Genomic DNA, 14,051 nt, shown 5'->3' on the forward strand with positions numbered 1-14,051 from the left:
AGGCCAGAGACAACGTTGCATGGCAATGGCATGCTGACCAGCTGCTAGCAGCACACCCCCAAGTGTTGGAACCACCATCACCACAGGGCATCAAGAAGAGGCCTTGCGTCTTCCGGTTGCGGCTATGTGGAGCTAAGTCGCACATTCGCCAACTCCCGCCAGGAACGGGACTTTTGGGCTCTTTTTAGGGCCCCCAGTGGTACTTTTTCGACGGTTTCCCGACGTGGGAAGGAGTCAGCAACATTTCCCCAGTAGTATATGGCCTGGACCAGGAGTGGGGCGAGTAAGAAAGTGGTTTCAGCGCCAAAGCAGAAGCGAGGGAAGAAGCACAAGATGGCAGCGGGTGGAGACCAGGAGGCATGGAGGCAGTGGGCGCAGGCGCAGCAGGAGACCTCTCCAGCGCTGCTTCAGGGAGCTTAAAGCAGAGCTGCTGGAGCGATGAAGGCTTCAATTGACAAGCTGCTGGAGACCCAGGACGGCCCAGGGGGTGGCGATTCGAGAGGTCCGGCAAAAGGCCTCCGAAAGAGAGGACGAGACCTTAGGCCTCGTGGTGAAGGGTGGAGATGCACAAGGCGCTCCATAAAAAAATGGCAGGAGAGGTTCGAGGAAATGGAGAGAACCGGTCGAGGCGGAAAATCTGCGGGGTCCTGGTCCTTTCGGAAGGGCCTGACATGGGGCCTATGTTGGCATCATGTTAAATTCGCTGATGGTAGCTGGGCCTTTCAGGGGTCCCTGGAGCTGGAGGGGGCTCATCGAATATTGGCAAGAAGACCCAAGCCGAATGAGCCCGCCGGGCGGTGCTGGTGCGGTTCCACCGGTTTGCTGACCGGGAGTGTGTGCTCAGGTGGGCCAAGAAGGAGCAGAGTAGTAGCAGGTGGGAGAACGCGGTGGTGAGGATCTACCAGGACCTGAGTGCGTAGGTGGCAAAGAAGAGGGCCGGGTACAATCGGACAAGGTGGTGCTGCACAGAAAGGGAGTGAAGTTCGGCATGTTACAGCCGGCACATTTGTGGGTCACCTAAAGGACCTTTTGCTTGAGTCCCGGAGGAGGCGTGGGCCTTTGTGCAGGCCAAGAAGTTGGACTCTAACTGAGGGCTGGGGTGCGGGGCTCTGCATGTAACTGTGTTATATTGTGTTATATATCGAGGGGGGGTTCTCGGTTCAATGTTGGTTCTTTGTTGTTTTCAGGGCGGGTGGAGAGCACTGTTTTTGCTTGGGTTCGTTGGAATGGGGCTCGAGGAGGGGGGTCAGAGCGCTGCAGTGTAGGGGAGGTGGGGTCGGCAGGTGGAAAAGCACGGTGCTTTTTCCCGCGCTAGGGGTTGAAGGGGGAGGGACCGAGCTGGGAAGTGCGGGCTTTTTCCCGCTGGAGAGCGGGAGGGGTAGGAGGAAAGCCTGCTGGTGGACACTGGGGAGGTAGGAAAGTCCCACGCTGGGAGGGGTCGAAGGAGTGGCGGGAGTAGGGACGGGGTCAGCAGGAGTCAGCTGACTTGTGGGAGTACAATGGGGGGAGCAACGCAGCTAGCGGAGGTCCTAGCCGGGGGGGGGGGGGCTACTGGGTTGCTACTGGAATAGCTGAGAAGGAGCTGGAGTATGTGGAGGGGGTCGGGATGGGGGTCTGCCGCCGTGGGGAACGGGCTGAGCGAGGGGCGTGGGCACGTGGCGGGCTGAGGAAGGGTAATGGATAGTCGGCGGGGGATGGGGGGTAGGTAGCCCCCTGATCCGGCTGATAACCTGGAATGTGAGGGGACTGAATGGGACGGTCAAACGGGCCCACGTGTTTGTGCACCTGAAGGGGCTGAAGGTGGATGTGGCCATGCTTCAGGAGACGCACCTGAAGGTGGCGGATCAGGTTAGATTGAGGAAGGGATGGGTAGGCCAGGTATTCCATTCGGGGCTGGATGCAAAAAATCGGGGGATGGCGATCCTGGTGGGGAAGAGGGTGTCATTCGAGGCATTGAATGTGGTGGCAGACAGTGGCGGGAGGTATGTGATGGTAAGCGGCAAGCTGCAGGGGGAGTGGGTGGTGCTGGTCAATGTATACGCCCCGAATTGGGACGATGCGGGTTTCATGCGGCGCATGTTGGGCCGGATTCCAGATTTGGAGGTGGGGGGCCTGATAACGGGGGGGATTTCAACACGGTGCTGGATCCGCCACTGGATCGATCCAGATCCAGGATGGGTAGGAGGCCAGAGGGGCTTAAGGTGTTGAGGGGGTTATGGACCAGATGGGAGGGTGGATCCTTGGAGGTTTGCAAGGCCGAGGGGCCAGACAAATTTTCATACTTCTCCCATGTGCATAAGGCCTATTCCCGGATTGATTCTTCGTTATGAGTAGGGCGCTGATTGCGAGGGTGGAGGATGCTGAGTATTCGGCTATCGCCATTTCGGACCATGCCCCGCACTGGGTTGACCTCAAGCTGGGGGAGGAAAGAGACCACTGCCCACTTTGGCGCTTGGAGGTGGGGCTGCTGGCGGACGAGGAGGTGGGCGGGCGGGTCCAAGGATGTATCGAGAGGTACCTGGAGGCCAATGACAATGGGGAGGTTCGAGTGGGGACGGTCTGGGAGGCGCTGAAGGCGGTGGTTCGGGGGGAGTTGATCTCCATTCGAGCAGACAGGGGGAGGAGAGAGCAGAGAGCGAGGGAGAGACTGGTGGGGAGATGGTGAGGATGGACAGGAGATACGCGAGGCTCCGGAGGAGGGATTGCTGAGGGAGCGGCGTAGTCTCCAGGCTGAGTTCAACTTATGGACCACCAGAAAGGCGGAAGCTCAGTGGAGGAAGGCACAGGGAGCGGTGTATGAATATGGGGAGAAGACGAGCAGGATGCTGGCGCACCAGCTCCGTAAGCGGGACGCAGCCAGGGAGATTGGTGGAGTTAAGGATAGGGAAGGAAATGTGGTGCGAAGGGGGGTAGACATTAATGGGGTCTTCAGGGACTTTTATGAGGAACTGTATCGGTCCGAACCCCTGGCGGAGGGGGGGGGGACTGGGGCGCTTCTTGGACCGGTTGAGATTCCCAAGGGTGGAGGAGGGACAGGTGGAGGGACTGGGGGCTGGAGGAGCTGGTCAAAGGGATAGGGAGCATGCAGTCAGGGAAGGCGCCGGGGCGGATGGGTTCCCGGTTGAATTTTATAAGATAGTATGCAGACCTGTTGGGTCCCCTGTTGGTTAGGACCTTCAACGAGGTAAGGGAAGGGGGTGCTCTGCCTCCGACGATGTCTCGGGCGCTGATCTCCTTGATCATTAAGTGGGACAAGGATCCCCTGCAGTGTGGGTCATACAGGCCGATCTCACTCTTAAATGTAGATACCAAGCTGTTGGCAAAGATCTTAGCCACGAGGATAGAGGACTGTGTGCCGCAGGTTATCCACGAGGATAAAACGGGGTTCGTGAAGGGGAGGCAGCTGAACACTAACATACGGAGGCTCTTGAATGTTATAATGATGCCGGCGGTAGAAGGGGAGGCGGAGATAGTGGTGGCGTTGGACGTGGAGAAGGCCTTTGATAGGGTTGAGCGGGGGTACTTGTGGGAGGTGCTGGAAAGGTTCGGGTTTGGGGAGGGGTTTGTCAGGTGGGTGAGGCTGTTCTGAGGCCCCGATGGCGAGCGTGGCCACGAATAGGAGGAGGTCGGAGTATTTCCGGATATACCGAGGGACGAGGCAGGGGTGTCCCTTATCCCCCCTGCTTTTTGCGCTGGCAACTGAACCCATGGCCATGGCGTTGAGGGAGTCGAGGAACTGGAGGGGACTGGTGCGGGGTGGGATGAACACCAGGTGTCGCTCTACACGGACAACCTATTGTTGTATGTGGCGGACCCGGTGGGGGGAATGCCGGAGGTGATGAGGATTCTCAGGGAATTTGGGGATATCTCAGGATACAAGCTCAACTTGGGGAAGAGCGAGCTGTTCGTTGTACACCCGGGGGACCAGGAGGGGGGATGGGTAGGCTACCAATAAATAGGGCGGAGAGGAGCTTCAGCTACTTGGGGGTTCAGGTGGCCAGGAGCTGGGGGGCCTTGCATAAGCTTAACCTCACAAGGCTGGTGGAGCAAATGGAGGAGGAGTTTAAGAGGTGGGATATGTTGCCGCTGTCTCTGGCGAGTAGGGTGCAGTCAGTCAAGGTGACGGTGCTCCCGAGGTTTCTGTTCCTGTTCCAATGCCTCCCCATCCTTATCCCGAAGGCCTTTTTCAGGCGGGTTAACAGGAGCATTACGGGATTTGTGTGGGCGCACGGGACCCCGAGGGTGAGAAGGGTGTTTCTGGAGCGGGGCAGGGATAGGGGGGGCTGGCGCTGCCGAACCTCTGTGGGTATTATTGGGCTGCCAACGCAGCGATAGTGCGTAAGTGGGTGATGGACGGGGAAGGGGCAGCATGGAAGAGGATGGAGATGGCGTCCTGTGTGGGCACGATCCTGGAGGCGTTGGTAACGGCGCCGCTGCCGCTCCCTCCAACGAGGTATACCATGAGCCCGGTGGTGGCGGCTACCCTCAAAATGTGGGGGCAATGGAGACGGCACAGGGAGGAGGTGGGGGCCTCGATGGGGTCCCCGATATGGGGGAACCACCGGTTTGTCCCGGGGAGAATTGATGGCGGGTTCCTGAGTTGGCACAGGGCAGGTGTTAGGAGGTTGAGGGACCTGTTTGTGGACGGGAAGTTTGCGAGCCTGGGTGAGCTGGAAGGGAAGTTCGGGCTGCCCCCGGGGAACACCTTTAGGTACATGCAGGTAAGGGCGTTTGTCAGGCGGCAGGTGGCGGAGTTCCCTCTGTTGCCGCCGCGTGGGGTCCAGGACAGGGTGCTCTCGGGGGTGTGGGTTGGAGAGGGGAGGATCTCGGCAACGTACCAAGTGATGCAGGAGGTAGACGAGGCCTCGGTGGAGGAGCTGAAGGGTAAATGGGAGGAGGAGCTGGGTGAGGAGATTGAGGAGGGGACGTGGGCAGACGCCCTAGAAAGTTTGAACTCCTCCTCTTCGTGTGCGGGGCTTAGCCTCATACAGTTTAAGGTGCTGCATAGGGCTCACATGACCGAGACAAGGATGAGCCGGTTTTTTTGGGAACGAGGACAGGTGTATTAGGTGCTCAGGGAGCCGGAAACCATGCCCATATGTTCTGGGCATGCCCAGCGCTGGGGGAATTTTGGAAGGGTGTAGCAAGGACGGTGTTGAGAGTGGTAGGATCTAGGGTCGATCCGGGTTGGGGGCTCGCAATATTTGGAGTTGCAGAGGAGCCGGGAGTGCAGGAGGCGAAAGAGGCCGGCATTCTGGCCTTTGCGTCCCTAGTAGCCCGGCGGAGGATTCTTCTTCAGTGGAAGGATGCGAGACCCCCCAAGCGTGGAGGCCTGGATCAACGATATGGCGGGGTTCATTAAATTGGAGAGGGTGAAATTTGCCCTCAGGGGGTCAGTGCAGGGCTCTTCAGGCGGTGGCAACCATTCCTAGATCTCCTGGCAGAAAGGTAGAAAAGGCCAGCAGCAGCAGCACCCCGGGGGGTTGTTCTTTTCTTGATATTTTTTGTTATTGATATTTTGTGAAAATTTGAATAAAAATTATTTAAAAAAAAGAAGAGGCCTTGCAAATACCTCATAGAGATACTGGAGCGGTTTGGGCTTGGAACAAGGTTCACTTCCTGGGTAAAGCCCCTAGAGAACGCTCCCATGGCGAGCGTACGGACAAGCAACACCAACTCCCGATACTTCCAGCTGCACAGGGGCACCAGACAAGGATGCCCACTGTCCCCGCTGCTGTTCGCTCTTGCGATCGACCACTAGCAATCGCGCTCAGGGCAGCAAAAAGCTGGAGGGGGATCCGAAGGGGAGGCAGAGAGCACAAAGTCTCACTCTATGCAGCTCCTCTACATTTCGGACCAAACAAAATCCAGGGGGGGCTAGCTAGATTCAAATCTAGCTCGCCAGAGTATTGTCGTCGTCCTCTGCATTACAATACTAGTACGGAACCCCTCTTGAAAATCAAATGGCAAGATAAAATGCCAGACACTGAGGAACTCACCGAAGCTGACATGTTAAGCAGCCACACTATATTGATACAATGACAACTTAGTTAATTTGGTCATGCAGTCATAATGCCAGAACCTCACTTACCAAAGTGAATCTCTGGGGACAGCTGGAGTCTGGGGTGTGGCATCATGGTGATCAAAAGAAGCATAGCAGAGGTAGAGAGAAAATGCAGGCGAGAAAATTCCAAGTGAGCAACTCATCTCGAACTCAGTCATCTGCAATGTCCTGTCCTGTTTACAGTGGAACCCTCTGAGTGCAGATCGGCCTTAACAGTCACCTACGTACCCACTGGAGCCCCACCAAACACCCTAGATAATGTACATGGTCATCAGCACCTCAAAGGACAAACTGTTCTCCTGCAAAAGTCTTCAAGTACCTTTCCTTCATTCATTGCAATGTTTTTCTGCTGATGACGAGAATTACGTAAGATGATTGGTTGTTCTTCCTCCTGCTTCTCCTCTTCAAAGGGGTCACGGGGCTGAAGCCGTGCTCTGATTGTGGCACCTTCCATATAAGAAGAAGCTACTGTTGGCTGCATCGATAAGAAAGAAAAGCTTGCATTTTAATCACACCCGTCACAAACTCAGTACAGCCACAACTTTACAGCTATTAAAATACTTTTGAAGAGGTTTTGCAGTTGTCTTGTAGGAAATACAACAACAAACATTCAGACAGGAAAACCCCACAAACAGCAATCAGATATTGATCAGATCATTTTTGATTTCAGGGAAGCCATTGGCTGGAACCCTGGTGTTCTTCAAACAATCCTGCAGCAGTTTCAATACCCTCAGAGAGAAGGAGATTCAGTTTAATGGAAAGACAACGGGTGGAATTGTCCGTCCCACCCGCCCCATTTTCCGGCATGGCGCGCCCCCGCCAGCAGCGGGATTCTCCCTTCCCGCACCCGTCCAATGGGGTTTCCCATTGTGCCCACCCCTGCCCAGTGGGAAAACCCACGGGCGTGGGTACACAGCCGGCGAAGCGGAGGATCCCGCAGAACACCCCCGACAGAGCATCACACCTTCAGTCCCAAACTTGGTATATCAACCTACAATATAAATTTCAGTCTCTACTGTGGAACTTGAACGCACAACCTTCTGACTCAGAGGCAAGAGTGTTCCCCACTCAATCGTGCACCAACTCTGAGCCACAGGTTTGCAGTGGGCAGCCTGGTTGCTGCTTACACATAAGCTGCTGGAAGGTTAAAGATCAAAACCTGGTCTGTGCTTGTGTTCTGAGAGATAGGGACAGAAATCAGGTGGCTTTGGCCATTACTATTCCACTGGTCCTGGATCCGTCACACACAAATTAATTTTGATGCCTGATCTGAAAATGCCTAAGACCCTGGATTCCCTGAGAGACAGAATTAACTGCAATTGCTCTGGTCTTGAACTCTTTAGCAGGCTACTCTTAGCAAGGCACTGCTTACCACCCCTTTGGTTCCAACAGCCAGGCCACCACCATAATGGAACGGCCTTGACCCAAACATCCATCAGAAATAGGCATGAACTTCATTGGTTCATGCAAATTAATAATAATTGTCACAAGTCGGCTTCAATGAAGTTACTGTGAAAAGACCCTAGTCGCCACTTTCCGGTGCCTGTTTGGGGAGGCCGGTATGGGAATTGAACCTGCGCTGCTGGCTGTGTTCTGCATTACAAGCCAGCTCTTTAGCCCACTGTGCTAAACCAACCCTCAATAGTGGGCCTAAAAGGGATTGCTCTGATGAGATTTACAAAACAGTTTATATTTGGAGGGGGTCATGGCACAGATATTGTTATGTGTGACATCCACCCCTCTATAGCTTTCCCACAGTATTTCCACCCTGACATAGCATCCACCCGTTCCCTTTAATTACCTGGATATACTGAGTTCTGTGGAGCTGGTAGATTGTTGAGCCTCACTGATTAACAAGCTATCACAACAGAATGGTAATGAGTTCTGACCATGACGTTCATTCAAGTCTCAGTTAGGGTCTCCAACCAATTCTTGGGGAGGCTTGGGTGGAGTGAGGGGGGGGATAGGCTCCTTCTGCCCACTTCATGCCCGATGGACATGGTCAAGTCACAATTCGAGGAATGGTAAATGCCCAGAGTTAATAGTGAAGCCTACCTGAACTTTTTGGAAAAGCTGGCGGTCTGCACTCTGTAGATCCTCTGTCCTCCATTTTCCACTATTTTTTAACCAATCTTGGTGCTGAGAGAGCTGCTGATGAAGAAAGTTTACATTCTTAACGGTTGGCACAATACAAAGGGAAGGAGAAATGAACAGTTCAGGGGGGATTGTGGGTAAGCACTGATGCTAAGTCACAGCATGAAGTGGTGCATTCCCCAATTTTGTGCATGTCTGTGGATCAAAGAGGTTAGTTGGTCAGGTGGAGAGACTTAAAAAAGGGGAAAAGGGGAGAATAATCACTTGAAGAGTAAGTGACCGACGCAAATCCAAACGTCAATTGATAGACAATTCAATGCCAGCAACAAAGGCCCCAAGGAATGCCTCAGTTGACCTTTGGGTGGGAAGGATGTCCTTGACATTCCCTGTCCAAGTGAATTGGATGGAGCCAAGAGGGTGGTAAAGTCTGCATCATCTGCCTTCTTTATGCCAAGGGAGAGTCTAAAAGCAATAAAAAAGACTAAGGTCAGAAAATAAAGAACTTGCATTTCACACACACACCCTTTCATGATCTCACAATGTCCCAAATCGTCTTACAGCCAATGAAGTGCTTTTGAAGTATTTATGTGGTGGGAAGACCAGCAAAGGTTCAGTTACTCTTCATCTTTTTTATTGCGTAGTTCCTCGTGAGCTGGATATTAAGCTGCAAAACAATAGGTATTGGCACTTTGTTTTCAGCAGGGAACTGAGGAACAAGTAGACCTGAGGGGGAGAGAGTAAGTGGTGGTCTGAGAGTAGAGAAATGCAGGGGTGTTCTCAAAGAGAAAATATAGCAGTTTATGGAGGAAGAATGGCAAGGTGGCACAAACTGGAATATTCTTTGAAAGAATATCTCCAAGGCCCTTCCTTCAGTACTATACTATTCTATCCAGTGACTGGGTTCCTGACAATCAATAATCTTTATTATTAGAACATAGAACATTACGGCGCAGTACGGGCCCTTCGGCCCTCGATGTTGCGCCGACCTGTGAAACCATCTGAAGCCTATCTGACCTACACTATTCCATTTTCATCTATGTGTCTATCCAGTGACCACCTAAATGCCCTTAAAGTTGGCGAGTCTACTACTGTTGCAGGCAGGGCGTTCCATACCCCTACTACTCTCTGAGAAAAGAAACTGCCTCTGACATCTGTCCTATATCTACCACCCCTCAATTTAAAGCTATGTCCCCTCGTGTTGGTCATCACCATCCGAGAAAAAAGACTCTCGCTGTCCACCCTATCTAACCCTCTGACTATCTTATATGTCTCTATTAAGTCACCTCTCAGCCTTCTCCTCTCTAACGAAAACAACCTCAAGTCCCTGACCCTTTCCTCGTAAGACCTTCCCTCCATACCAGGCAACATCCTAGTAAATCTCCTCTGAACCCTTTCCAAAGCTTCCACATCCTTCCTATAATGTGGTGACCAGAACTGCACGCAGTACTCCAGGAGCGGCCGCACCAGAGTTATGTAAAGCTGCAGCATGACCTTGTGGCTCCGAAACTCAATCCCCCTACTGATAAAGGCTAGCACACCATATGCCTTCTTAACAGCCCTATTAACCTGGGTGGCAACTTTCAGGGATTTATGTACCTGGATGCCGAGATCTCTCTGTTCATCTACACTACCAAGAATCTTGCCATTAGCCCAGTACTCTGCATTCCTGTTACTCCTTCCAAAGTGAATCACCTCACACTTTTCCGCATTAAACTCCATCTGCCACCTCTCAGCCCAGATCTGCAGCTTATCTATGTCCCTCTGTATCCTGTAACATCCTTCAGCATTATCCACAACTCCACCGACCTTCGTGTCATCTGCAAATTTACTAACCCATCCTTCTACACCCTCTTCCAGGTCATTTATAAAAATGACAAACAGCAGTGGCCCCAAAACAGATCCTTGCGGTACACCACTAGTAACTGAACTCCAGGATGAACATTTGCCATCAACCACCACCCTCTGTCTTCTTTCAACTAGCCAATTACTGATCCAAACCGCTAAATCACCTTCAATCCCATACTTCCTTATTTTCTGCAATAGCCTACCGTGGGGAACCTTATCAAATGCCTTACTGAAATCCATATACACCACATCAACCGCTTTACCCTCATCCACCTGTTTGGTCACCTTCTCAAAAAACTCAATAAGGTTTGTGAGGCATGACCTACCCTTCACAAAACCGTGTTGATTATCGCTAATCAACTTGTTCTTTTCAAGATGATTATAAACCCTATCTCTTATAATCTTTTCCAACATTTTACCCACAACCGAAGTGAGGCTCACAGGTCTATAATTACCAGGGTTGTCTCTACTCCCCTTCTTGAACAAGGGGACAACATTTTCTATCCTCCAGTCTTCCGGCACTATTCCTGTCGACAAAGACGACATAAAGATCAAGGACAAAGGCTCTGCAATCTCCTCCCTGGCTTCCCAGAGAATCCAAGGATAAATCCCATCTGGCCCAGGGGACTTATCTATTTTGACATTTTCCAAAATTGATAACACCTCCTCCTTTTGAACCTCAATTCCATCTAGCCTGGTCGTCTGAACCTGAGTATTCTCCTCGACAACATTGTCTTTCTCCAGTGTAAACACTGATGAAAAATATCCATTTAACGCTTCCCCTATCTCCTCTGATTCCACACACAACTTTCCACTACTATCCTTGATTGGCCCTAATTTTACTCTAGTCATTCTTTTGTTCCTGATATACCTATAGAAAGCCTTAGGGTTTTCCTTGATCCTATCCGCCAACAACTTTTTGTGTCCTCTCCTCGCTCTTCTTAACTCTCCCTTTAGGTCCTTCCTGGCTAACTTGTAACTCTCAAGTGCCCTAACAGAGCCTTCATGTCTCATCCTAACATAAGCCTTCTTCTTCCTCTTGACAAGTGCTTCAACTTCCTTAGTAAACCACGGTTCCCTTGCTCGACAACTTCCTCCCTGCCTGACAGGTACATAATTATCAAGGACACGCTGTTCCTTGAAAAATCTCCACATTTCGATTGTACCCATCCCCTGCAGTTTCCTTCCCCATCCTATACATCCTAAATCTTGCCGAATAGCATCATAATTGCCTTTCCCCCAGCTATAATTCTTGCCTTGCCTTACCTATCCCTGCCCATCGCTAAAGTAAACATAACCGAGTTGTGATCACTATCACCAAAGTGTTCACCTACATCTAAATCTAACACCTGGCCGGGTTCATTACCCAGTACCAAATCCAATGTGGCCTCGCCCCTTGTTGGCCTGTCTAGATACTGTGTCAGAAAATCCTCCTGCACACACTGCACAAAAACTGACCCATCTATAGTACTCGAACTATAGTATTTCCAGTCAATATTTGGAAAGTTAAAGTCCCCCATAACAACTACATTGTCACAAGTAGGCTTACATTAACACTGCAATGAAGTGATTGTGAAAAGCCCCTAGTCACCACATTCTGTCGCCTGCTCGGGTACACAGAGGGAGAATTCAGAATGTCCAATTCATCTAACAAGCACATCTTTCGGGATTTGTGGGAGGAAACCAGTGCGCCCGGAGGAAACCCACGCAGACACGAGGGAGAACGTGCAGTGACCCAAGCCGGGAATCAAACCCGGGTGCCTGGTGATGTGAAGCAACAGTGCTAACCACTGTGCTACAGTGCTGCCCATGCTACCTAGCTGCACACACTAAAAGCTCAGAGATTGATTTTCATCCTCTTTGCCAAACTGGAAGATGCGTGAGTAATGTAGCAATTACCAACAAATTGATGGTGGAGTCCAAGTTGTTGCCATTTTGATGTGACTTGAAGGGGGCTTGAAGTGAGTGACCTTGGTGTTTTCCTGCATGTGTTTTTTCAGGTTTCTTGTGGGCCTGCGGTTCCTGTACAAACTAAACACAAGACATGAGGAAAATGTTAATCTATGCTCAGGATGAAGGTGATACATTTCCCTGAAAAGAGTTTACAGCACAGGAAGGCACTGAAATAAAAACAGAAAATGGGAGAAAGATTCAACAAGTATTTGTTGACTCAGCCTTTTGTGATTGACATGATTGACAGAATGGATTCTCCATTCCGCCGGCAGCGCACCACTACCCACGGGTTTCCTGGCAGATGGGGTGGCTACATTGGGAATTCCATTGGCCAGCGGCAGGATCCTGGAAGCCCATTGCCAGCGACACCGTGCCGCCAAGAAACTTGTGGATGGGGAGACGGAGAATTCACCCCGTTTCTCTTTCAGCAGATGCTGCCTCTGCTGCTGAGTGGTGTCCTGTATTTCCTATTTTTATTTTAGATTTCCAACATCTGCAGTATTTTGTTGTTTTAGTGTGGAGCTGGAGCCACATTGTCAGGAGGATGATGTAGGGCAGTACAGCACTTTCCTGAAGGGTATTATGAACCATCTGGGTATTTTATGACAATCTGACAGCTCGAAATGGCTAGTTTACCTGCGGCTAGTGTGGGGCTGAAACGATTAGTCCAGTATCATGCCGACTTCACTACCATTCCCACTAAAATCACAGTTTTACCTGAAATCGTTTTGAGGTCTTGGGCAGGATTGTACGACCCCCGCCAGGTCGGAGAATCGCCAGGGGGTGTCGTAAATCCCGCCCCCGCCGGCTGCCAAATTCTTCGGCGCCAGGGTTTTGGCGGGGGCAGGAATTGCGCCGCACCGGTCGGGGGCCGCTAGCAGAGGTCCCCCCCGGTGATTCTCCGGCCCGCGATGGGCCGAGTGGCCACCCGTTTCCGGCCGTTCCCGCCAGCGTAAATCACAACAGGTCCTTACCGGTGGGACCTGGCTCCACAGGCGGCCTGCAGAGTACTTGGGGGGATCTGGCCCCGGGGGGGTGCCCCCACTGTGGCCTGGTCCGCGATCGAGGCCCAATGATATGCAGGCGGGCCTGTGCCGTGGGGGCACTCTGTCTTTCCGCAACGGCTGCTGTCAACCTCCGCCATGGCCGGTGTGGAAAAGAACTCCCCTGCGCATGCGCTGGGATGATGCCAGCACACGCTGGCGCTCCCGCGCATGCGACAACTCGCGCCGGCGGAGGCCCTTCGGTGCTGGTTGGCGTGGCGCCAACCCCTCCAGCGCCAGCCTAGGCCCTGAAGGTGCGGAGGATTCTGACACTTCGGGGCGGCCGACGCCGGAGCGGTTCACGCTACTCCTTGGCACCGGAGGTGCACGCCCCGCGGTTCACGGAGAATCCCGCCCCCATATATGTAGACCAGATAAGGGCTGGAATGTGCCCCTCACTTCGGAACCTATGTGTTTTTTCTATAGTTCACCTGCTTCAGTATCATTGGTTGAAGCATACATTCCTTTCTACTTGAGACCATCCTTCTTTTCTCACAGAATAGCATCTTACAAAAAGGGGCCATTCAACCACATCTTGTCTGTGTCAGCCATTTGATAGGGCATTCCAATGGTGCCATTATCCCCGCTCTTCCCCATTTCTTTACTATTCACGTTACTCATCCACTTTCATTTTGAAATTATTACTGAATCCTCTGCACTCAACTTTTCAAGACAGTACAATTCAGATTACAACAATTCAATGCATAAAACATTCTTTGCATCTCCATCTGCTCTCTGTTATGTTCCTCCAGACACACTCTCTCTCTGACCTTCTGCCTTTATGTGTGTGTCTTTCTCTCTTGTTTCACTCCCATTGTATTATTCTCTTTATGTCTCTCTCTCCCTGTATCTCCCTTCATGTCTTTCACTATTGGTATTTCTCTTTCTCCACTTTCTTTGCCTGTCTCTTCCTTTCTTCTCTGTATCTCTATCCAGGATTCCATACCTGGTAATGCTTTGCTGTATCCATCCCTTTCCGGATTAAGTAGGAATTTTGTCTCTGGTTTTTTGGTTTTCAGTTGTTTTTTCTTCTTTATCACATTCTGCGGAAA

At 51.7% G+C, this 14,051-nt stretch overlaps 2 protein-coding genes across 9 annotated transcripts in view; both read right to left on the minus strand.

Moving 5' to 3' along the window:
* The window catches only part of LOC119962496, a 40,009-nt gene extending 33,464 nt beyond the window's left edge, over positions 1-6,545 (minus strand). Inside the window, exon 1 of the mRNA XM_038790442.1 lies at positions 6,384-6,545. Coding sequence (XP_038646370.1) covers positions 6,384-6,545 — 162 coding nt within the window. The remainder of the gene's footprint in view (positions 1-6,383) is intronic.
* LOC119979765 (cytosolic carboxypeptidase 3-like) overlaps positions 6,106-14,051 on the minus strand; it is a 268,954-nt gene continuing 261,008 nt past the window's right edge. For 6 of the 8 annotated variants that reach the window (XM_038773113.1, XM_038773093.1, XM_038822401.1 and 3 more), the window contains 4 exons: positions 13,946-14,042; positions 11,903-12,034; positions 8,120-8,215; positions 6,106-6,539 (listed from right to left, as the gene is read on the minus strand). In XM_038773113.1, the coding sequence (XP_038629041.1) occupies positions 12,000-12,034; positions 13,946-14,042 (132 nt within the window). In that variant the 3' untranslated portion in view covers positions 6,106-6,539; positions 8,120-8,215; positions 11,903-11,999. Of the gene's footprint in view, positions 6,540-8,119; positions 8,216-11,902; positions 12,035-13,945; positions 14,043-14,051 lie in introns of those variants that run through there. The other 2 variants (XM_038773078.1, XM_038773087.1) reach the window with 2 other exon arrangements.

The sequence above is a fragment of the Scyliorhinus canicula genome, chromosome 2 (genome assembly GCF_902713615.1).
Source record: "Scyliorhinus canicula chromosome 2, sScyCan1.1, whole genome shotgun sequence".
Taxonomy (NCBI): Eukaryota; Metazoa; Chordata; class Chondrichthyes; order Carcharhiniformes; family Scyliorhinidae; genus Scyliorhinus; species Scyliorhinus canicula.